We start from the raw sequence: 24,346 nt of genomic DNA, 5'->3' as shown, positions 1-24,346 counted from the left end.
TAACATAAGCGGTGAAACTTTCTTAACAAAAAGAACAGGATAATAGAAAAGTTGAGTACAATCTTATACAACCGTTTTTAATCATTCCCCTTGACCATAGGTATACATTGTCCTTTAAAATATAAATAATTTTTTTTATTTATTATAGGAAAGGTTTTCAGAACAAATGCTCAATTATTCAATTCATACAAATATTTTTGTTTTATTTATTAAAGTACACCTACCAAAAGCTCTTTGCGAAGTTTCTCCAGTTCTAGCACTGCAGCTGTTTGCGTGTCCCCATTTATTCCATTGATCTTTCCAGTACGAATGTCCTCCAGTTGTCGGGTCAACTGCTCCACTTTGGCAACAGCCATTGTCAGCTCTTTCTCTTTCTCATTGAACAAAGCTTTCACGGAATCAAGTTCCGAATCTGAAACAGGGCACACAGCTTCAGAAACAAACATCAATGCAGATATAAAAGGAAAATGATGCTTGCACAAAATATAGATATCTTCAAAATAACTTTAAAATATTTCTAAAATAACTTTTAAGGTTTCCTGCACTGTACCAAATCCATATACTACTCAAAAGAAATGAAGGAACATTAACTTAATTTGTCATGGCCCTTAACTTCTTTGGAGTAGTATGTGTTTTGCATTCATGTGAGGTGAGGTAAGATGAGGTGAAATTGGGTTTTACGTTGTGCTTGAGAATATTTCGCTCATATGACAACGTGCATGCGTGTGTATGTGTATGTGCGGCTGCTTGTACTAGCCCAGACTTAAGCTGGTTTTATAGTACTAGCCCACTGAGATACCATGCTGCAGTGAAGCATGAATACTCCACTCAGACTCCGAGCCGACCAGTCCTTAATGTACCCATTAATGCTGAGCGCCAGACAGGGACCAACAAGTACAATATTTTAACGTCTTTTGGTATGACGCGACCGGGGACTGAACCCGCAACCTTCCGCTCTCTGGGCAGACGCTCTAACCACTACACCACGGAGGCTGTCATTCAGTGAGCAAAATGACAGTCATATACTCACTGAGGTTTCCATTTGAGGCCTTGTGTTGTTCCACCTGTCCCCGTAATGCCCGCAACTTCTTCAGCTTCAGCTCCTGTGTCTCTACCTTCTCCCGTAGCCGGCGGAGACGGTCCTGCTCCGCGCTGAGGTGGGAGTGTCGCTGCTCCTGCTGCTTCAGGTACTTGAGTCGCTGCTCCTTAGCTACCAGGACCTGCTGCTGACTCTCGATCTGCTGCTGCTGCCGTGACGCCATCTCCTGCAGCTCCGTCAGCGTCAGGTCCATCCCACCCGGCAGCTGCAACACAAACAACGCTGTTATAGGCACTGTCAGTGAGTGAGTGAGGGAAAATAGGGTCCAATCTAACATTCAAGATTACTGTGATGTTCATGAAAGTTTGCATATGTGTGTTTCTGCAGGTACTGAGGACAGATTTGGTAAAAGACACCATGCTGCAGTTTAGCTAGGACACCCCTTTCACACACAGTATACTGACTAAGAGCAGTCGTCACCTCAATGGTGAGCAGCAGGGTAACAACATATATTTTCTTATAACATAATTGGCAATGACATTCCAAGATTTGAAGCACCAACCAAAGGTGGTCTTCCAGTTTTATTCATACTTAGTATCCATTTTAACCAACCAATCCCCAATGTAGCCTACTGCTATAACCTTGGGTGATCCAGACCTCCAGATGTCAGTCCAGGTCATATTAGGACAGAATGCTAAACATAACTGCTAATCATTTTGAAAACAAACTCTCACATCAGGACCAACTTCAGCTGTATCATTGCTGTATGTTACAAGTAAAACGCCATGACACGCATATCCTTAGAGAACCACAATACTTTCACCCAGCAGATACAGAAAGAGAGGGATGTGACCAGTGTCAAAAGTAACCATGGACATTGCAGTTTACCCACAGTTCCACAGTCACCCGACATCTTTATCAACCAATAATACAACATTCCTGGGTATGACTGCGAACCTAAATCACAATATGGGGGGACAAACACATGACCATCCCCGCATACACACCTTGTAACCGATACTCTCGCCTATGTGGCAAACTCAGATCGCCATGCGACTCTGGACGACAACAAATTTGCTTTACCTGGAGCTGAGCAAGTTCTACGTCACCGGGCTGTATGTTTGGTAATTTTAATAGAACACAAAAATTTCAGCCTCCTTAAAATGTGCAATAGTTTCCATGGTTGCAAAGCCTTTTCCAAACATTTATAGACCAGCGGCAAACATGAGCAGCCATTTTGTTTACTTTGCAATTCCTAAAACACATCTCCCTGCAGTCACTGCCAACATGGATTACAGGTCCCCAGAGATCTCCTCAGAGACACAGAGTTGACATCACAAGTCATGGAGGTATGTAGTGGTCAGGGCCTATGGAGGTAACGCGAGTCGAGGTGGATTATCCAGAGATCTCAGACAGAATTCCCCCACAGAAGTACAATGGTTCATACGTCATGGATGTAAGTCTTTGAATCAATACAGACAAAACGAACATAGAATTTCATTATTAATGCATTCAAACAAAATTGAAAAAGATTTATTTTCAATATATGTGAAAATATTTCATGAAACAAACAGAATAAAGACAAACGAACAGCTATTTCAAGCTTAAACACAAATTACTGGCATCTGTCCTGGAAAGATTCTTCAGTTTATATGCATTATAACTTGAAGTAACCCAAGCTGTAACCAGGAAAACCAGTCATGGTAGCCCTGATACCTTGAGAACCAGTAATAGTAGCCCTGATACTTTGAGAACCAGTAATAGTAGCCCTGATACCTTGAGAACCAGTAATAGTAGGCCTGATACTTTGAGAACCAGTAATAGTAAGCCCCAATACTTTGAGAGGCCTNACCAGTAATAGTAGGCCTGATACCTTGAGAACCAGTAATAGTAGCCCCAATACCTTGAGAACCAGTAATAGTAGGCCTGATACTTTGAGAACCAGTAATAGTAGGCGCAGTAATAGTAGCCCTGATACTTTGAGAACCAGTAATAGTAGCCCTGATACTTTGAGAACCAGTAATAGTAGCCCCTGATACTTTGAGAACCAGTAATAGTAGCCCTGATACTTTGAGAACCAGTAATAGTAGGCCTGATCCTTTGAGAACCAGTAACAGAAGACTTAATAGCTTTAGAACAAGTAATACCTTAAGAACCAGTAATAGTAGGCCTGATACCTTTAGAACAAGTAATAGTAGCCTGATACCTGAGCACCAGTTAAAGTAGTCTCAATAGCTGGAGAAGCTTCTAATGAGTGACTTTAGCTATTTGTGTCTGCTATGACCTCCAAGTCGGTGTGTCCTTTCTTCCCACCTTAATAATCTCAAGGTCTTAAAGTATTTGTGGAATGAGGAACCCATCACCTCCAACTGACCACCAGGACACACAAGAAACAAGAGTGTGAATCAGCCATCTTGTTGACTTGCCGCCCTGACCCCCTTATCACACACAGAGAGCAGACGTACATGCACTGGACATCCTCAGTCAAGATGACGTCTGCTTGTTTTGATCAGTTTCGTTTCCCTGTCAATCCTCAACTACAAGACCACACAGGAACAGGTCACACCTTTCACGACATGGTTGAACTGACAGTACATTAGCTTGAAAAATACTTTACAATGAATATCCTCATTAAATCTCCCAGTCTCTCCAATTATCAAACTAGTAGATTACATTACACTGAAATTCTGCATAACATTTTCATCCAATTTTCTAGTATATGAGATGAATTAAAAAACAGAAAGTTGTTCTAATGTATATATCAAAAATATTTTGTAATTCCTGTTTGATATTCATATTTTTGACAATATTTGAAACCGACAAAATCACAAAAAAAATATTGAACAATATTTGAAAAACAACAACCAGATAATATTACCACTGAGTTTATGAAAGTACCATACATTTTTCCAGTAGTGCTTTTCTCAAAAACCTGCACTGTAAACGTTATTTGGTTGGTAGATATATACACATCCACAAAGCCACCATCGTTCCTCTCCTCGCCCTGTAGACAAGGAGCATCAGCCCCTGCAAACAGCTAATGAAACACATTGTCCCCGCTAATGGATGATGCCAAATGAGGCATATTGATTGTACAACATTGTGGCCATGTAGATAGTGGTTTATCTATTGTGGAGTCTCGGCACTGACATAATGCCTATTGATTTCGACTTTGTGCTACATAAGACAATGCTTCATTGTGTTTCAAAATGGCAGCTGTCTACTTGAGAAGGGATGGTGAAAGTTGTCCTTCGTGAGGTCAGCTTACACCTGAATTAATCTTTACACAAACATGCTTCATCTAAAACAACCCTTTCGCAAATGTTCAAGATGGTTCATAAATAAAAACTATAAAGTTTGTCAATCCGTAATAAAGTTTTTAAAAAGTTCCTACCTTGCCTCCAGCTGCAGATTACAGATCAATAACACAAAGTAATGATGTAGCTGTATGTCTTGTTTCATTATTGTAGACGACATTTGATGAAGACAACATGGCTTGAGTCATCTAATGTCATTCGGAAGTTTAGTTTCAACTTTTTGTGCAATTTCACAATGGCGACATCCGTGCAGATTGACAACAGCTATAACAACACGCAAATAGAAACTTGCCATTTTCATCAGCTCAGGACTGACTGACTGACTGACTGAGTTTGGTTTTACGCAGCTTTTAGCAATATTCCAGCAACATCACGCGGGGGACACCAGAAATGGGCTTCACACATTGTGCCCATGTGGGGATTCGAACCCGGGTCTTCGGCGTGACGAGCCAACGCTTTAACCATTAGGCTACCCCACCGCCCCCATCAGCTCAGGAAGTGGCAATCAGAGTCAGTGTGATACAGAGACAAAACACTTCCAAATGTTTACTGTAGATAGTAATTAGTAAAATAAAATGCCATGATAAAAGCCTACAGAAGTAGATAATAATTTAATGAACTGGAAAAAGAAATAAAATTTATCTCCTCTCTACCATAAACTTTAACCCTAAATATGACTCTGACATATGTCTTGTCCTGAGTGAGAACCGGAGTGTTGAATGTGAATCGAGGGTACAAGGTCAAGCGTGACTCATCCACCCTGAATGCCAGTACATATATAATGGCGCCATACCGCACATCGGCAACATGTCCATTGTGGTGTGGCTGAATACCCTACCAGTAGACATCTCCAGCTAACATACACCCAGTGTTTGTAGCCTATACACCAGGGTAAGCAGGCCTCCTGTAATGTGTGATCGTTGTTCGCAGCTACGGCCTGAACAATATCCGGAGTGGTCGTAAACGGTCAACATCTTTTGTTGATGTAGGGTATGTCCAGTAGTATATTTGTATACCCAGTTCCCAGTGGCGATCTTCACAGTGGAGGGATCAGTTAAGCTAATGATGATACGAGGAGGAGGGGCAGGGGGCTTTAACGTTTGTTTTGTACACAGTACGGTTGTGAGATAGGTAATCCAGGTAAATATCTGTAGTATCTACCTCCTCAGTTGCTGTTCGTGGGAATAGCATCCTTGGTATCATGCTTTCGACCGGGTCATTATTTGTTAGAATATCTACTACTCAATACTGATAGCGATACTGAGATATTTCATACTGTGACATAATGACAACTTATCAAACAATGTGTTCATGTTTAATGATGACTGACTGACTGACTGAGTTTGGTTTTACGCCGCTTTTAGCAATATTCCAGCAACATCACGGCAGGGGACACCAGAAATGGGCTTCACACATTGTACCCATGAGGGGATTCGAACCCGGGTGTTTGGCGTAACAAGCCAACGCTTTAACCATTAGGCTACCCCACCGTCCCCGTTTAATGATGAAATATAATGGCATATGCTTCAGTTCTAAGGCAATATCAAATACTGTTTGCATGACAACATATCTGAGCACTCAGTTATTTCCAGATCTCACATGGATATTCCCTATCAAAAACTATTTCAAAACTATACTGAAAAGAGTGAGTGAGTGAGCTGGTTTTAAGCCGCTTTTAGCAATATTCCAGCAATATCACAGCAGGGGACACCAGAAATGTGCTTCACACATTGTACCCATGTGGGGAATCGAACCCAGGTCTTCGGTGTGACGAAGCAAATGCTTTAACCACTAGGCTACCCCACCACCCCTATACTAAAAAGAACTTAAGAGACTATTTTAAAACAAATTACAGGGTTCAACATTAATTTTGATATTATTAATTGTCAGTTTGCAGTTTCATGGAATAATTGGAATATCTTTTTAAAAGATTCAGCAGTATTTAACATAAAGAATATCATATAATGATGTATTCTAGCCATGCACAATGTGTGTATCAGATTAAGTCGGTGTTGATGAACAGAAATACCTTAAGGAAGAACCCATCATTAAACACTTACAGTATACACACCAGGATCAGTCCATGCTGCCATGTTATTGCATTAGTAAAGCTGGTGTGAAGTGACAAATTTATGATACAAATCTGATAACATGTACAATATTGTAACAATATTCCATCTTGAACAAATCCACAGAAAATTAATCAAATATGGTAATTGTTGAATTAATGGTGTATCAAGTGTGATTAATTTGACTCCAGCAACAAAGATACAGATATGGATTTATTGATGTCTTCCCCTCGTACAGTAATCAAAGCGCTGTGATTCCTACTCTGGAACAACACACATCGTAGTCGACGGCGGTGTAATGATCCGGTCTGCCACCAGGTGGACGCGAGGGACCGGGGCACGGATCAGTCATATGTGACGTGCTGTCATACATTAATGAGCCATTTATTGCCAAGTCAACCTGAGGGAGGCGTCAGTGTGCAGGCTATTCTCGCGAGACTTATGTCCCAGGTTGAGTCTTCAAACAGAAGTTATTAATGCCTTGGTTTAATCACTCATGATACTGGGATCTTTTTATAAATTTGTGTGCCTCATACTACCGGTATAAACTTTTTGTGTCCAATATTTAAAAACATTTTAGGGCCAAATTCATGTGTCAAATCTAGATTCATTAGTCAATAACATTGGAGAAGACAAAACAACTTGACATAAATATGTCAGGTAATAAATGGTAAAGAGTATAAAAACTTTGTTTCTATAACCAGTACAAACATGTCCGACATTAAAGAATAGGATTGATATCAATTGTATTCTCCCCTTTGTAAACAGGATCCGCTTCTCACTTTCATTGATGATTCCAATCAAGTATATTCACCACGTGAGTGAGTGAGTTTATGCAACTTTTAGCAATATTCCAGCAATATCACGGCAATGGACATCAGAAATGAGCTTCACACATTGTACCCATGTGGGGAATCGAACCAGGGTCTTTGGCGTGACAAGTGAACGCTTTAACCGCTAGGCTACCCCACTTCCGTATATTCACCACATAGTTCTGGAACAAACACCATAAGCAACAGCTACTTTTCTATGTGTCCTTCAGGGGCACCTGGAAACAAATCTTATCAGAAAGTGTATGGATTTAACTGTAACCGTACATGTTTCTAGTTACCCGATTGTAGACGTTATCCACCAGAGCTCCAGATAAGATTTAGCTCATGTGGGTACTGTATCCACTGTATTTTTGGGTATTTCATTTTCCGTTACCCACTGCTTTCAAATATGTGCGTATTTCAGTCATTTTACTCACCTAAGTATTATGTGACTGAGTAAGTTTACTAAGCAGGTATGTTCTGCCTTATGTCATACCTAATCAAAACCAACTTAAATATAATGGAAATGATTTCATAAAAATTCACTCATCCTATACTGACAATACAACACTTGTCCTATACTAACAGTACAACTTGATAGCAATCGATGTCTTTTTCATTACGCAAGCGAATTTTATAAATATATTCCTTACGCATTTGTTTTAAACTTTTTGCGTATCTAACATTTTAAATGCGTAATTGGTACGCAACAATTATTTTTCAATGCGTAATTGGAAATTTTATATGCGTATTTTACCCGGATACGCAGCTTATCTGGGCCTCTGGTCCACAGAGGACCTACTACCCAAACTGATCATAGCGACTGTTGTAAGTCTATATCAAAGTACTGGAATTACCCTCACAATAATTGCTTTGAGAAACAGGACCTTCCCTTCTCTTCATACAAACCTGTTGCATCTACTGCACTCAGTAAACAGAACATTACCCATGCTAATCCAAGTGCCAGTCTTTTATAATGAATTAGATTTCAACACCTTTTTATTCGATTTGATTTTTTACACCTCTTAAATAGAACAAAGCTTTACAACCTACCTACCCAGTTGCACCTTAGCATGTAACAGGATATAGACAATTATCTGTTGTGGGTGTTACACCTAGATGACTTCTATACAGTTCATCAATGGAAGGTGATCTTCTTTGCATCGAAGCCTTCCTATCGGTAGTTAAACACAGGTTTAATGCTGTAAGGTTAGGGCAGGTCGCTAAATAGTTGCATAATAAATTCTTTCCAGCCACGCAGGTAATCCTGGCCTCAGGGTGACAGGAGAATGTTACGTCATACCCTTCACGGCCGCCACACATTCCCATCTCTACAGCATAGACAACAACACTGTCACTCTATCTACCCCATCTCAAGAGCACTGATAACACCACTGTCAATCTATCAATCAGAGGAATGTGGGACATGTTTGCATTCTGTATCTGGCAAGGATGCCTCATCAAGGTGTCATCATTTTCTGCATAATTATGGTCACATCATTTGTGAAATACTTACAGGATTAAGAGAAATTACGTACAAAAAAAATACAATACAAGTATACAACTTAAAAGTTATCAAAACTTCATTTTCTTATAAGACTAGTTATCTGTCATGGCCTAATGATAAAAGGGGCCCTGTTCTGAGAAGTAGGGACACAGGAGATCTGAACTATTAAACTGAATTATTTATGATCCTGTACTCTGCTTAGTGGTGAAACCTCAGGTATATCCCGAGGGACATTGTAAAATTATAAATTTGAATGGAATACCATGAATTCAGTGAACTATGAACTTGCATTGTCTTGTGTTTTAGTGAATTTTTCCTTAAGATATTGATACTCTTTACCACCTTTCCCATCACAGATAGCACAACAAACATGGCTTAGACATGTGGGCAGAACTGACCAACGTGGCAAGTTACAGCTTTAACGACGAGCGTTTCTCCGACATCCCTGATGGGGCTTCACTATCATTACTTGACATAAACACTGACATTGCATCAGTAGTGTGGAATTATCCCGGCCCTCGTCAACTTCTAATTCAGGTCCTCCCAAACAATAAACCATCACGCTTCACATTCCTCATTCACATCAAAACGTAGTCAAATGGAAAAGAATTCAAGAAGAATGATAATTTTCTAAATATGCTCGTAATAAAGTCAAGGGGGGTTAGTCTCTTTTCAAAATCTAACCTAAATTGTCCCAGTGATAAATAGGTCACTGCTCTTTCAACTTGTATTGCCATCGGCATTGAATAGTTAATCATCCTGAGCTTGTAATGCTATAAGAATGAATGGATCCAAGTTAGCATCCAGCTGAGTCTGCAGACGTATAAAAATTTACTGGCATCCATTTTTGATGCTGACACAGAACCAGAAGATGATACAATGAGGTGAATTTAGATCCATGGAACTGAAGACGTGTTTGGAGACATAATTTATTCATCTCGTAACTGAAGCACATCCAGGACTGATACATCTACATCGTTAAGTGCGATTAATTAGTCAAATCAATTTTAACTGTATCCCCCCTTCACATCCATGGCAACAAGAGACAGTTTCCTGTGTTTGGGATGCTGGGTTCATCTACCATGCTTCAGTGGGTGGAACAGAAAGACAGATATTGATTCCGTGCTCAGATGTATACAAGTAAACATGGTAAATAGGCACTAGTGGTGCACCGCCATGCTCCACTGGCGCCACCACTAAGTCTTGTGCATGATAATTGATCTTGGACAGAACCGTGGGAAAATGCTTTTCCAACAGTGAATAATCGAGAAACAACCCAATGTCATGGTGCAGACGACAACCGAGACAGAAGACAGAAGAGTGAGTGAGTGAGTGAGTGAGTGAGCGAGCGAGCGAGCATGGTTTTACACTGCTTTTAGCAATATTCCAGCAATATCTTGGCGGGGGACACCAGAAATGGGCTTCACACATTGTACCCATGTGGGGAATCGAACCCAGGTGTTTGGCATGACAAGTGGATGCTTTAACCACTAGGCTACGCCACCCCCCAATGAGTGAGTGAGTGAGTGGGGGACAGAGATGGGTTTTCTACGCTGCTTTTCACAATATCACATCAATATTGCAGCAGTATCACATAAATGGACTGACCAATCTTGTCAGAAGCATTGGACCAAAATCTGTTGCTCTTACATTGACCATAAGTTTTCTTGTTACCAGATGCCAACAAATTTCATGATTAAACAGTTGGTGATCCCTTATCCAGAAAATATATTGTAAGGTTAGACACCCTATGAAGGTTGGACAGAAGGTCATTGGCATATGATAAACATATCAGGATATAAACCTGTTCAACACAACTATCAAATGTCTAGGGAAATATCCCATAGTGAAAGAAGAAATATATAATCAAACCATACAAACACCATATATACAAGTCAGGTCTGTTTCAGTTTGTGAAATCCTAGCAATCAGGTTTGTATATTGCATATCCCAAGAACAAATTCTGTCTATCAATAGCAGTACATTGACATGGCGCCAGGCCATTCCACAAGAAGATTCTTTATGCAGTCCGCCACAGTGGTAAACAGGCAATGTGACGAATCTCAAGGCGAGAGATCATGGTACACTCAGTACACTTCTATTTCTAACAGACTCGCTTCACTAGTTTGGAGGTATGTAAAGTCAATACATTTGTAAAGGTACCCAGGTGCAGCATGGACGAGGCACGAGCTCCACAGCTGCAGGCTGGAACACTGCTGGTTCCATTACATGTATGTGGTGGTGGGGTAGCTTAGTGGTTTAAGGGCTTGCTCATCATATCAAAGTTCCAAGTTTGATTCCCCACATTGGTATAATCCATGACATCCATTTCTGGTGTTTCTGATATTGCTGGAATATTGCTAATAGAGGCAAAAACCTACATCCTCTCATCATGCCTACTGCTGCTTCAACAGAAACCTACATCCACTCATCATGCCTACTGTGCTGCTTCAGTGGAAACCTACATCCACTCATCATCATGCCTACTGCTGCTGCTTCAACAGAAACCTACATCCACTCATGGTGCCTGTTGGTCCCTGCCCTGGCTTCCACTCATCATGCAAATGTGTACCACTCACAATAACACAGTCAATAATGTACTGTCTGAGTGGGGTATTCATCTTCACATAAACCTACATCATGGTATCTCAGTGGGCCAGCCTACTAAGGAAACCAGCTTCAGTGTAGCAGCTGCAACATAAACCTACATCCACTCATCACATACACTACCGCATCGTCCATATGTAGTAAATCCAAAAATTTCACCTCCACCAATAATCACCCTTCTGTAGTGGACCGTGTGTATAGTGATTACTAAGGTGGGCTCAGCACCATTTTTATTTGTCCCTGCCTGGTTGCCGGCATTACTGACAACAAACTGATGGTCATGTGTGTCTGATGGGGTAATGTTCACTGCGGCATGAAAGCTGAAGTAATGAGGTCGAGGTGTTTAAATCTTTGATGATGAACCTTTATGAAACCAAGTACCTCCACAGAGTTTATAGTGATTACTGGGCTCAGCACCATTTTGATAAATTACAAATGGATTCAAATGTGTGAAGAAAAGCATGACCTTTAAATCTTTGATGAACCTTTACACAGATAACAGGATGCTGGGAAACTATGGATTCAAACACACAAATAACAGCTGACAACAGCCACTCCTTCTGTTTTACACTTGTATGTGAAATAGGATGAGGTTTTCTTTCACAATAATTGATAAAGTGCAGTCTTCGCTAGGGACGGGTTTGGGCAACCATTACAAAACATCAAAGAATCAATTGAAGACACAGACAACAAAAGTTGACCAGTGCACGTGACCGGTTTTGTTAACATGATCATCTGAACAAGATAGTCTCTTTATACACCTAGTTATCTGATCACATGTGACTGTTGCCTGTGAATGGTGTTTGTTCAAAGGCAGTGACATTGAGAAGACGTTATTGGTACCCTCTGATCAGTAATACAACCAAGCATGCAATGTCCATATATAGAGCTGTATCATGGTACAAACTACATTGGTACAAGGTGGTACAATCAACAGCAAAAGGACAAAAGAAGTAAAGGTAATGGCTCCTCTCGGACTGCGCAGGGAGTTGATGTAGTATAGAAATGTGTATCAACATAAGTTCTAACAAAGAAATTTAATTTATTTTTTTCAGCACTGGATAGTAAGAAAACTACTTTCTGACAGCATTAATATGAAGCAGATTGGTTGTTGGAAGTGCTGAATACATTTCCTGTCTGTAGTTCACCATTTGCAGAAATTCTGACCAAGGACCTTTGTCAAATAATTACAGCTACTTTAAATCCAAGAATTTCCTTTCCATGTCACATTTCTAAAGCATTATTTTCCTAGCATATCTATACCTCAGTAAACTGATCTGAAAAGAACAAGCTCCTCCCAATTTTGTAACCTGTTGTAACAGATGACAGAACTGCATGTAACGGATGACAGGACTGGGTGTAACAGATGACAGGACTGGACATGACAGATGACAGGAAGTGTACCCATATACGTAATCTTCTCCACCATCGTTATATTCTCATGATCTGAAACACACCTTTTCACAGAACTTTGATTTTAAGCCCGAAACACACACGACCTTTGTTATGTGTTGGAGAGAAGAAGCAACGAGGGCCAGGCATAGAAACCCCTCAGGATCAATTTCAGCTGAGGCAAGACAGGATGAAATTCTTAGGGAGCATTTCTGTGTCAATGGGCTGGCGTTGTCCTACACCGAGATAAGAAAGACTCACTCAGTCATGTTGAGGCAACCAAGTGCTCCATACCACGTTTGAATTCAAACAAAACGAACACCTTTTGTGCGGTGGGAGAACGGGTTATCCTGTTTCCAGCATCGCGGACTTGTCATTGAATGCGATAATGGCGTAACTGTAAAACCACAAGGCTCTTTGTACCTGACTGGTTACAGATATATCTGTGACTTCAAAACACGAACTGTCAAACACTAACACTGCAGTTTAAAATTAAAAAAACGCATGTATGAAACTTAGAAGATAGCTGCGGTCAGTAACCCCTTCAGAAAGTTTCTGTCCTACACAGCTCACCAACATAGGTAAAGTGAGTGAGTGAGTGAGTGAGTGAGTGAGTGAGTGAGTGAGTGAGTGAGTGAGTGAGTGGTGAGTGAGTGAGTGAGTGAGTGAGTGGTGTGGTGAGTGGTGAGTGAGTGAGTGAGTGAGTGAGTGAGCGAGGCTTTTTATGCTGCTTTCAGCAATTTTCCAGCAATATCCGGGGACACCAGAAATGGGCTTCACAAATTGTACCCAGGTGGGCAATCAAACCCTGGTCTTTGGCATGTCAAGTGAACGCTTTAACCACTAGGCTACCCTGCACCCCACTTAAACTCAGTAGTGTAGACGTGTGCCAATTACCGTAATCAGATGAATCAACATCAGAAATAGATACATAGTGTTTCAACAAAGTCTGTAGCCAGGAACTTGTACACAGACCAAATAATGAAACATGAAAAGCCCATTTGGTAAATCTCTGCCAAGGTTTCAATGTCACATCACCTAATGTATATAACCTTTCAAACACATGTACATTGTGTAATGCCTGCAGACTAATTACCTCAGTGGTTGTAGTGTCTCTCATTACCAGCAATGTAACATCAGCAGGTGCCCTCCAGTCTTGTACAGGCCGTGATGTTTACACTCTAGTGGTATGTCCATGCATGTCACTTATCTCCCTCCGTCGTTCAAATATCACACAGAACTACTCAGCCTTTGTAAAGTTTATACCTATTAAAAAGTATCGGAACACTTCGTGATAAAGAGTGTATATATCAGTGTTAAATTTCCGGTACATGTTGACACAGACTTGCACAAGTCTCTACGGCAGTAATCAATAGCTTAAAGTTCTACGTAATATGAATGATAAGAAAACGTTGTCCCTACAAAACACTGGCATTGATGTTCTTGGACTTGCCTAATATAAGGATGGCCTGTGTGACAAGATACATGCTGATCGTGATATATCCTGTACATGCTGACCGTGATATATCCTACATGCTGATTGTGATATATCCTGTACATGCTGATCGTGATATATCCTGTACATGCTGACCGTGATATATCCTACATGCTGATCGTGATATATCCTGTACATGCTGACCGTGATATATCCTACATGCTGATCGTGATATATCCTGTACATGCTGACCGTGATATATCCTGTACATGCTGACCGTGATATATCCTGTACATGCTGACTGTGATATATCCTACATGTTGATTGTGATATATCCTGTACATGCTGACTGTGATATATCCTACATGTTGATTGTGATATATCCTGTACATGCTGATCGTGATATATCCTACATGCTGATTGTGACATATCCTACATGCTGATCGTGATATATCCTGTACATGCTGATCGTGATATATCCTACATGCTGATTGTGATATATCCTACATGCTGATCGTGATATATCCTGTACATGCTGACCGTGATATATCCTACATGCTGATCGTGATATATCCTGTACATGCTGACTGTGATATATCCTGTGACCTATGCTGATCGTGATATATCCTGTACATGCTGATGCTGTGATATATCCTACATGCTGATCGTGATATATCCTGTACATGCTGATCGTGATATATCCTACATGCTGATCGTGATATATCCTGTACATGCTGACCGTGATATATCCTACATGCTGATCGTGATATATCCTGTACATGCTGATCGTGATATATCCTACATGCTGATTGTGATATATCCTACATGCTGATCGTGATATATCCTGTACATGCTGACCGTGATATATCCTACATGCTGATCGTGATATATCCTGTACATGCTGACTGTGATATATCCTACATGCTGATTGTGATATATCCTGTACATGCTGATCGTGATATATCCTACATGCTGACTGTGATATATCCTACATGCTGATCGTGATATATCCTGTACATCCTGATGTATGACACTATACTTGCTGACTGTGTGAAATATCTTGGAAACTCTGATCGTGTGATATACAATCATTAGGAAGTAGTTACCGGGAAGAAGGACAACTTTTTACGTGCAGCTATCGCCCAACTTCATAAATATATCCTTGTGAGAGATCATATCACCTGTTTCTGCCACAACGACGGAAATTACAACCCAACCCGAGGAAGAAGTTGATTACTGAGGACGACATTATTTCTAAATAAGAAAACAGAATAACACACAACCACCACTACATTTACCCATGATGGGGATCAAACCTAGACCAATTACATACCTGTCTAAAACCTACTCCTCCAGCCCTAACAAAATATAAATCAGCAGTTTATGTAATGGACAATTGTTATTCCACAGTCGAGTCATACAATAATTATCTGTATGTCTTAAATGTCTTATGTGATGGCATATATGACATACAGCAGCACCTGCTGATATACACACACATGTGGCACCTGCTAACATACAAATGGCACCTGAAAGACACATGGGGCACCTATTGGCACACACAATGGAACCTGAAAGTCCCACAGGAACTTGCTGACATATACACACACAGGGCACCTACTGGCATACACACATGGCACCCTGCTGACACACACATGGGGCACCTGCTAACATACAAATGGCATCTGAAAGACACATAGTCACCTACTGGCATATACATAAAGTCACACAGGGCACTTGAACATGCACAGGGCACCTATAGACACATGGGGCACCTGACAGTCACATGGGGCAACTGCTGCAACATCCACCTGGCATCTGAAAGACACTACACCTACTGGCATGTCATATCGGGGCACTTGATAGACACATGGGGCACTAGGTCACATCCACCTGTCATTGTCTACTGATGTCACAGCCACGGTAACCACCACCCAGGTAGCCAGCACTGTTATTTTCTCTGACTCATCACATATCAATCTAAAAGGGTGAATACATTCCTCCATACACAAGTAGCTACCACAGACGCTTGTCACTGAAGCTACACGGTGTATAAATCACAGCACAACAAACAATACATTACATATTAACTATAAAAATATTCTGCTGTTAAATTCTACTTGATAACTGTAGATGTTCGTCTGTGTTAAGTGAACATGTGATATCGTGAAAGTGTCAGTTTGTCCTATTGCATCAGTCTACTGAACAGTTTGATCTATGTGTTGACATCTGACACAAGATGTACTCAGTTACTGTATATACAAGCTGACGAACAAATATGACATAAGTTAGTGAGTGTATTAGATGCTTGGCATCACATCTATATACTCTGACTGGTATTCTATTTTGGGACTGATTATCACACATCTTGCATCAACATTCACAGAGTTCTAGACTTCATATTCTTGGCAAATATACTTAAAAAAAAAAAATTATTATTAAATTGATGTCAAGTCTTGTCTCGTATGAAGATCTATACTGAAATGTTGCTGCTACCGTATCTAAAAGAAGTTGTTATCCATAACTTGTGTGGACTCACTAAATGTCATTTTTATTGTCTAAGTTCACCTCCTACTATCAGCATCTGAGCATTTGTCTTGGTACAGTATTGCTGTATTGTCAGTGTTTTACCTGCAGAAAACACCTGTTATAATTACAGGTGTAATGTCAAGCTGACCTCTCAAGTAGAGATAATTCAGAAGAAAGGAAAATAAATAATTCAAAGCATATGACTTCCCGCTTGAATAGATGATTCAATAACTAGCCATGACACAATCTCAACGAACGTCCAAGTAAGTGGCAGGGAGGAGTAGAACATGTTCCTTTACAAGATAAGATTACAGTGGATATCAACCATCAAGGAAACAAATAACATTAGTACAACGTCAGAAAACTTTTATCCTTGGACAAGCCTATTGACTATTAATGACAACAGTTGTTCACCAAACACTATAAGGACTTAGAAGACATCCTGATACTGTTATACACATATCTACAGGCAGAACAATGGGAACTGACATGACATTCTATATGGTAAAGTATGTTTATGACAAACATGCTTACAATAAACTATAAACGCAACTAACTCTATATTTGGTCCCGGACACTTGCTGTATATTTTTTAGAGTGGTGAGTGAGTTTAGTTTTATGTCAATTCTAGCAATATTCAAACAATATTATGGCAAGGAATAACAGAAATGGGCTTCACTCATCGTACCCATGTGGGTAATCAAACCCGGGTCTTCAGCGTGATGAGGGAACACTTTAACCACAAGGCTACGCCACCAACCAATATTTTTTAGTAGAAATGTGTTTAAAACTAACCAAAATGTATTGTACTAGCTAGATTCTACTTTCACCAGTCCTGACCACACACATGACTGAGCTGGACCAAGCTTAAGTTTCTGAAAATATATAATCTGACAGAAACAAGCAACTACATTTACACTGAAAAGGAGCCCCAGTGAAATGGGAGATTATGACCTTGTAGAAAATCAGGACTTGCTTTATTGGGGCAAAACATCACAGTAAGGGATGGGAAGATGGGGAAAACAGAACGGTTCAGGGACTGGAGACAGACTATGACCAAGCCTGTGTCATTCACCTGCGACACATTGAATAGCAGGTGTATACATCTCATTGCTGCAACATCCATGAGTCATCAAATATTGCCACGCCACTGACCATTTGATTGAAATATTCAGTATGAGATAAATAACAGAGATACATGAAATAAATGTGAGCAGGTTTCACCAATGGTTTGATGGGTGACAATTATAATGATATGTGATAATTACCGATATGACTGGGTTAAGTAACCAGCAACAGGTGTGACTCTGTTTACCAATGTTTTCAGTGTCTACATGAATGGTTATCAATCTAGAACATAGAGAAACTGTATAACTCGACTGCTAGTCTCAATACTTGATGAATTCCACCATTAGCTAGTCAGCACTGTCTTTGATGGCTTTGTAGGAAATGATAAATACGGAATCAATGGAGAGTCGGGCAGCATAGAATGTAAGCATAACAGCGAACTTAATGTAATAATAATCAGCAGACAGCTGGAGCGTTAAGCTGATCAAAGACGTATTAGCTGACACTGAAACTAGTCACTTAGCCCCAACTCTGGACCAGCCTTTTCATGAGATGATTTGTTTACTTCAAATACACTGGTACACCTGTACTGAAGATACATACGTGATACTAATCAAAAGAGGTCAAATCAAACCTTTTTCATATCACTACTATACAGTAAATCTGTGAAAGAATCAGGTGTTTTTCAACTTATCGAGAATTATATGTAGGTAGAAAACTTATCATACCCGGGTAAGAATGTCACTATAAATAATATACTGATACCCAGGATTACATTTACTGTACCAATTACTGTTAATATCAACACTGTATCAAGTACTGTCATACAGGTTAATGTCAACACTGTATCAAGTACTGTCATACAGGTTAATGTCAACACTGTATCAAGTACTGTCATACAGGTTAATATCAACACTGTATCAAGTACTGTCATACAGGTTAATACTGTCATAAAGGTTAATATCAACACTGTATCAAGTACTGTTATACCCTGGTTATATCAACACTGTATCAAGTACTGTTATACCCTGGTAATATCAACACTGTATCAAGTACTGTTATACCCTGGTAATATCAACACTGTATCAAGTACTGTTATACCCTAGTAATATCAACACTATATCAAGTACTGTTATACCCTGGTAATATCAACACTATATCAAGTACTGTTATACCCCAGTAATATCAACACTATATCAAGTACTGTTATACCCTGGTAATATCAAGACTATATCAAGTACTGTTATACCCCAGTAATATCAACACTATATCAAGTACTGTTATACCCCAGTAATATCAACACTATATCAAGTACTGTTATACCCCTAATATCAACACTGTATCAAGTACTGTAGTACCCTGGGTATATAAACACTGTGTGAAATACTGTCATAACCTGGCTAAATCAACTCTGTTTTCAACACATGTACACCCAAAATTATCAAAAAGGTATCAAATATCATTCCCCACATTAACCTGAAACAAGACACAAGACACAAGATGTGAAAGCTTCACAAAGCAGTGAGCTGTGAGGCCGGTATGTAAGTATGCCAGACTGTCCCAGATGTAACACCTACCATTGTGAGGTATTGCTCCAGGTGAGAGTTGACTAGTTCCAGTGTGTGTATATCCCAGTCTTCCTCAGCACTGTAATACCCGACATACTGCTGCTTGTTGTGTTCCATACTACCACACTCCGTAGACAGGAGGACATGATTCACATCTAGTACACAGAAGAATTCCACAAATGCGACTCCGTGTCACTCCTACACTGTATGTCCAATCAGCCAATCATCAAGCACGATAATATGGGGATATCCTCACACTAGAGCTCCCTCTACCACAGGTGAGTAGGATGTCGTTAAGGTAAGTCCAGGTGAGTCCAGGTGTGGTGATACAGGTGAGAGATGGAGAGAGCGGGACAAGATGGCTTCCTTGATGTGAGTGGTCTGGTGAACACAGCCAGAATAGGGTCACAGGGAGCGTGTCGCACACAGCCCTGCTTCACTGGAGACACCACTGGCACAATGCCATTGGCCTTTGTGATTCAAATACACCAATAGCCTGAGGGCATACCTGGAAGGTATGCTGGACCAGATAGCAGGCAGGTGACCACAGCCCTGACCAAGGGAGTGACCAGTAGATAGCGTCTCAGGCCACCTACAACTCATTCACAGCGACACACAATAGGTATTGATTAATCAACACATGTGCTACACTGGACAACGGAGGGTGTGGGATACGCTCATTTAGGTCCAATATTACCTGGACTGGTCTCACAATGACAACACTAATATAACCATCAATCATAAACACAGGAAGATTTGTCACTGCAGGAATCACTGAGCAAAAAGAATAAATTTTCCTATAATGCAAAATGACAACCAGGTGTGCAGCAATATGTACAAAATAAAACATACATATATACAAACATGTCTATATATAACAGATGAAAGTAGAAAGATGATCTCTATAAAGCACTCTACCACTGACACTATTGCTATCTTTTTAAATTACCATAAACATATACTGACCCATGTATTCCACGAGGCAAAAAAAATTTTTTAACATTTGTGTACAGCTATTTACTCCTGTGCTTAAACTGACAATCTTTCCCAATCAGCTCTAGTCAGGATCAAGCATAACAAACCTATTGCATGTTTACTATGGCTGTTCCTTCAGCAGTAATTACTCCAGAAAACTCCACCTCTTTCCCATTGTCGAGTTAATTACATATTGATGGATATAAATTGCCCCGATCTCCTTGAGTGATAAAGCCAATTATCAGCACAAGCGGACCCTCATTTCCCCAAAACTTATCATTACTGTTTTTTTCACTCATTCAGGGTTTCATTCATCTCTCATTCTTTATACATGTTCATACCTTCATTCATTCCATGAAATAGCTTTTCTGCATGAACCCTGTTAAGTTTTATTCATTTTTGTGAGTATTTTTACATGCATTTGACACTTTTCCTTGTGACAAATGAGGGTAAGTTGATTTGATTCTGTTTCAAGTATTAAGTAAGGAGTAATTATAATATAATAGTATATAATATTGACATGGTGTATTTAATGTTTACATAAAACCCCTAAAGAACCATTGTTTTAATTGTTTTACGAAAGGTATAAACTGAAGTAAACATTCCCAAAGTCTGCATTTTAAACAAACTATAATAATTTAGCCTCCATTTATCTGTTAAACAAACTGAAATTGTTTTTCCTCTCTGTGGATACATACATGTTCATTTTATTCACAACAAAATATATTCCCCTTGTTTGTGCTATAACGGACCAGCCAAGCATGACCTAGTATCGCCCACTGCACTCATTTATCATCCAGAACATCCAGTGTTATGTGAGCACAGACACTATAACATTCTATTTTCAGGACAACTATTTCTGAGTTGCTTCAACACCTGGAGCTCCAACCAATTCCGGCCACTCGTAGCCCCCTAGGACATGTGGAACATTTACTGGAGCCCAACCTAGCTATCTGCCCCCAAACCAACCCAACACTTGTTCCTTCATCCCGCCTGCCTGTCACACCTAACCAGTCGGTAAATATTTGACACAGCATGATCTGATGTCTGCCATCAAAATGGGGCCATCGAGGGTCAGCTCACAGTATTGGCCCATTCACAAACAAGGAAATAAATATTGTTTTGTCAATAAAGGAATTTCTCCTCGTATCATGTTGTATATTTGATCGTCAGTTGTGCAGATGACATTCCTGGTTGTTGTTTTAACTCTTCCCTGTTTGTCATTGATTCCAGCAAGTTGATGAACAGCGAAAAGTCAAACTGGAATAATGAATGTTGTATTTATTTATCCACCTAAACATTTTAAATTTTTCTATATGAACAATCAACTGTTTATAAAATAAATGTTTCTCAAAAGCAATTTGATAATCCTCACAGTTGGAGAGCTGGCAAATCTTCTTAATAATGCACATTAAACAACACCAAAGCCTAACCCTAACCAGAGACTATATGATATAATATTTTATGGTCTCTGCCCTAACTTAAAGTCTAACCTGAATGGTATACAAATAGTAAGAGATATTTCAGGGAAACAAGGCACAAGTACTGAGATTGTTGAGCACAATATATATCACTCAATATACTGGAGAGGCAAGTGAGTAAGTGACTGATTTGACTCTACTTCAAGCCTTATTGCTGAGTATTTGACCAGTTAAAAGTGGTGGTTTTGTTTTCACAATGTAAACAGAGAAAGAGTGATTTAAGTTTAATAAAGATCTGACTGACTGACTGAGTTTGGTTTTACGCCGCCATTAGCAATATTCCAGCAACATCACGGCGGGGGACACCAGAAATGGGCTTCACACATTGTACCCATGTGGGGAATCAACCGGGTCTTCGGCGTGACGAGCCAACGCTTTAACCATTAGGCTACCTGGTTTTAAGCCGCCATTAGCAATATTCCAGCAACATCACGGCGGGGGACACCAGAAATGGGCTTCACACATTGTACCCATGTGGGGAATCTAACCTGGGTCTTCGGCGTGACGAGCCAACGCTTTAACCACTAGGCTACCCCACCGCCCCAATAAAGATCTGAACATGTTTCAGTTGTAGATGTCTATTTCCTATCTGGAGCTGACTGACTGACTGACTGACTGACTGACTGAGTTTAGTTTTATGCCGCTTTTAGCAATATTCCAGCAACATCACGGCGGGGGACACCAGAAATGGGCTTCACACAATGTACCCATGTGGTCTGGAGCTGACAATCTTGGAAATATAATCACAATGTATCTGGGATTCAGGGAGCAGCTGTATCAAAGCTTCGTGGAATCTGTGAGTGAAGTAAATAGAAAAACAATATGTACATAGATAGCACTAGCCTCCATGCACCCAGTGTAGGGTTAAAGTGACACAGTTGGACAATACATAGAGGATATTATATGAGTGCCCATGTCATATTATGTTTACGACACGAGTGCCTAAATGTTGGTATTTCCCGAGCGAGAGCGAGGGATATACCGATATTTAGGCACGAGTGTCGTAAACATAGTATGATATGGGCACTCATATAATATTCTGTTTATTACCAAAGTCGTCAAATTAAGGAAAATAAACCCAAATCTACTTTCTGTCTACCCTCCGTCACCGCATGTAGAACGCAACGTCACTGAAGAAACGTGACATCATATCATTGTTCATGGCGTCACGTCACCATGACAAAGTGATATTTTGCCCTAGGGCATCGTATGAAAAATATGAACCCCGATATGTTTGCCCTCGTAGGTAATAAATTTACATAGATAGAAACATATGGGCCTACAACCAACTCTCCACCAACGAATCATGCAAGCAGCACATGTTATGAAAAAGATCTGTTTTGAGTTCAAGTATGAAAACTTCAAAAGTTTTAGGAACTCAGATATGAATTGGAAAATCATTCCACTGATGAGGCCAAGTTGTGTTGAAATCTGTAGACTCACTGAGAAACAGACAATTGACACAAATCTTCTGATCAAAATAACTGGGTATGGATTCATACAGTGTCATCAGATCTGCTCAAGCTAAACTTTACTGACATCTGTATGTCAGACAACAAGTTATAGTCAGTCCTAGACTTGACAGGCAGCCGGTGCAGTACCTGGTACGGGAGTAGTTAAATGTTCTGGACACAATGCAAGATGCAGTAGATTTTCAGGAATATTCCAGCAATATCACGGCGGGGGACACCAGGAATGAGCTTCACACCATGTTGGGAATCAAACCTAGGTCATCAGCTTGACCGGCAAATGCTTTAACCACTACCACTGCCCCACTTTAACCACCACTACCCCACCACTGCCCCAACCACTACCACTGCCCCACTAACCACTACCCCACTACCACTGCCATCCCCACCACCTTAACCACCTTAACCACCACCACTGCCCCACTTTAACCACCACCACTGCCCCACTTTAACCACTACCACTGCCCCACTTTAACCACTACCACTGCCCCACCTTAACCACTACCCCACCACTGCCCCACTTTACCACCACCACTGCGCTAACCACTGCCCCACCTTAACCACTGCCATCCTTAACCACTACCACTGCCCCACTTTAACCACCACCCTTTAACCACTACCTTAACCACTGCCATCTGCCCCCAACCACTACCACTGCCCCCACCTTAACCACCCCCCCACTACCACTGCCCCACCTTAACCACTGCCACTGCGCCCCCACCACCACCACTGCCACTGCCACTGCACCCCACCTTAACCACCACTACCACGCCTCTGCCCTTAACCACCTTAACCACTGCACATCCCACCCCCCACCCCCACCTTAACCACTGCCATCCCCCCTTAACCACTACCACCACCACTGCCCCACCTTTTAACCACTACCACTGCCCCACCTTAACCACTACCACCGCCCCACCTTAACCACTACCACTGTCCCACTTTTAAATAATAATCTTGTGATGAGCAAAGGAATCCAGAGGTAGAAGAATGCAGGAATTACTGAGACATGGCCTGTCGCCATCAAGTACTGTGACTGTCATTCTCCATCTGTCCGTGGATGGGCAACCCGACCTTA

General features: G+C 40.6%; 1 protein-coding gene and 1 long non-coding RNA gene across 3 annotated transcripts in view; one reads left to right on the top strand and one right to left on the bottom strand.

The window, feature by feature from the left end:
* LOC124253437 (apoptosis-stimulating of p53 protein 2-like) overlaps positions 1-24,346 on the bottom strand; it is a 128,683-nt gene that overhangs the window by 5,358 nt on the left and 98,979 nt on the right. The window contains 2 exon segments of the mRNA XM_046687208.1: positions 225-412; positions 1,031-1,304. Coding sequence (XP_046543164.1) covers positions 225-412; positions 1,031-1,304 — 462 coding nt within the window.
* On the top strand, positions 19,529-21,459 carry LOC124253421. Of its 2 annotated transcripts, none has more exons than XR_006892210.1 (2): positions 19,529-19,621; positions 21,167-21,459. It is a non-coding gene; the product is annotated as an uncharacterized LOC124253421 (long non-coding RNA). The 2 variants fall into 2 exon arrangements; XR_006892209.1 differs by lacking the exon at positions 19,529-19,621 and adding an exon at positions 19,652-19,965.

Source organism: Haliotis rubra, unplaced genomic scaffold (genome assembly GCF_003918875.1).
Source record: "Haliotis rubra isolate DU_JTF1 unplaced genomic scaffold, ASM391887v1 Scf1141, whole genome shotgun sequence".
NCBI classification, from domain to species: Eukaryota; Metazoa; Mollusca; class Gastropoda; order Lepetellida; family Haliotidae; genus Haliotis; species Haliotis rubra.
This window is presented reverse-complemented; position numbering and strand designations above follow the sequence as displayed.